This window comes from Myotis brandtii, unplaced genomic scaffold (genome assembly GCF_000412655.1).
Source record: "Myotis brandtii unplaced genomic scaffold, ASM41265v1 scaffold521, whole genome shotgun sequence".
NCBI lineage: Eukaryota > Metazoa > Chordata > Mammalia > Chiroptera > Vespertilionidae > Myotis > Myotis brandtii.
The window spans coordinates 2,608,619-2,609,913 of record NW_005369870.1 but is presented as its reverse complement, the minus strand read 5'-3'; the positions used below and the strand labels follow the sequence as shown (position 1 = coordinate 2,609,913).

The 1,295-nt window shown below is 45.9% G+C and overlaps 1 protein-coding gene across 1 annotated transcript in view; it reads right to left on the bottom strand.

The window, feature by feature from the left end:
- The window catches only part of GATM (glycine amidinotransferase (L-arginine:glycine amidinotransferase)), a 15,714-nt gene extending 15,223 nt beyond the window's left edge, over positions 1 to 491 (bottom strand). The window contains exon 1 of the mRNA XM_005877572.2: positions 399 to 491. Within this exon, the coding sequence (XP_005877634.1) occupies positions 399 to 491 (93 nt within the window). The remainder of the gene's footprint in view (positions 1 to 398) is intronic.
- Positions 492 to 1,295: the final 804 nt, after the last annotated feature.

The window sequence follows — 1,295 nt, the reverse complement described above, 5'->3', positions numbered from 1 at the left end:
CCACCCCCCGCCCCCCTCCCTCCCATTGGCTGCCGGGAACAGGTGGCCGGGCCGCCCCGAATTAGGAATGGTTAGGGACTGTCCCGGGCGCAGAGTCAAGTGCCCGGGGCCTGCCTTTTTTTTAGCCAGGCAGGCCTCCGACTGACTTGTGCTGCGCTCAGAGAAGCCCAGCCCGGGTCCCCCCAAGGAGGCTCCCGAGTGTCACAGGGAAGGGGAGAAGCACGTGACTTCAGAGGAAGTAAACTCAGTATATACATTTATTGTTTTAAGTTTACATTTATGGATTTAAGTATGCCAAGCGTGAGTACAATCACACATTTAAATTCATCTGTGCGCACTTACCTCGTACTACTATGAACGAAACCACCTCGAGTTTAGGTGGCTGCTTAGGGCAACACCGGGATGAGACTGGGGCGTAAATCAGGCTGGAATTCAGGTCGCTCCGCTTCTGTGGAGGCTGCGCTTGTTAGGTGTTCTGTGGTATTTGCCATTCCAAATAGTTTTGGCCCTGTGCCCCTGGCTTGAGAAACTCGATCATGAAAATAGAGACAAATGTGGCCAGAAGGGAGGAGTACAGACAGTTTCTTCCCTTCCATTTCATGTGTTTACATTTTTTATTCAATTTGATTAAGATACAATTGTTAGGAAAGTAGTTCCCTAGCAGTGCAAAGTCTAAATTGCTGTGGATTTGTGCACAACTAGAGAACTCAGTTTAACATTTAAGTTCCTAGCAGGAGAGGGGTCAGAGAGATTTGAATATTTCATTTTTTTTTACATACAAAATAAGTAATCATTCATTTATTTTTTTGTTAATCCTCACCCGAGGATTTTTGTTTGTTTGTTTTTAGAGAGAGAGGGAAAGACAGAGAAAGAGAGAAACGTCGATCGTCTTTTGGTTGTACCCTGCAGGAGCCCGGACCAGGGCCGGGAGGAGCCTGTGACTATGGTATGTGCTCTTGCCCGGAATCAAACCCCCGGGGCCCTTTGATCCGCAAGCCAACGCTCTATCCACTGATCCAAATCATCTAGGGATATGATTATTTATTTTTAATAAGCTGAACTGTCCTTTTAATTCTGGTGTCTCAAACTTGTTTTCAAAAGTTAATTAATGGAAAGCACCAACCACGATGGCATGGTGGAGAGAATAGGGAGAGCTGCGTTCTAATCTTGACTGTTTTTGTTGTTAATCCTCACCCGGGGATATTTTTCCATTGATTTTTAGAGAGAGTGGAATGGAGAGGCAGAGACAGAGAAACATTGATGTGAGATCTCACATCTATTGGTTGCCTTCTCCA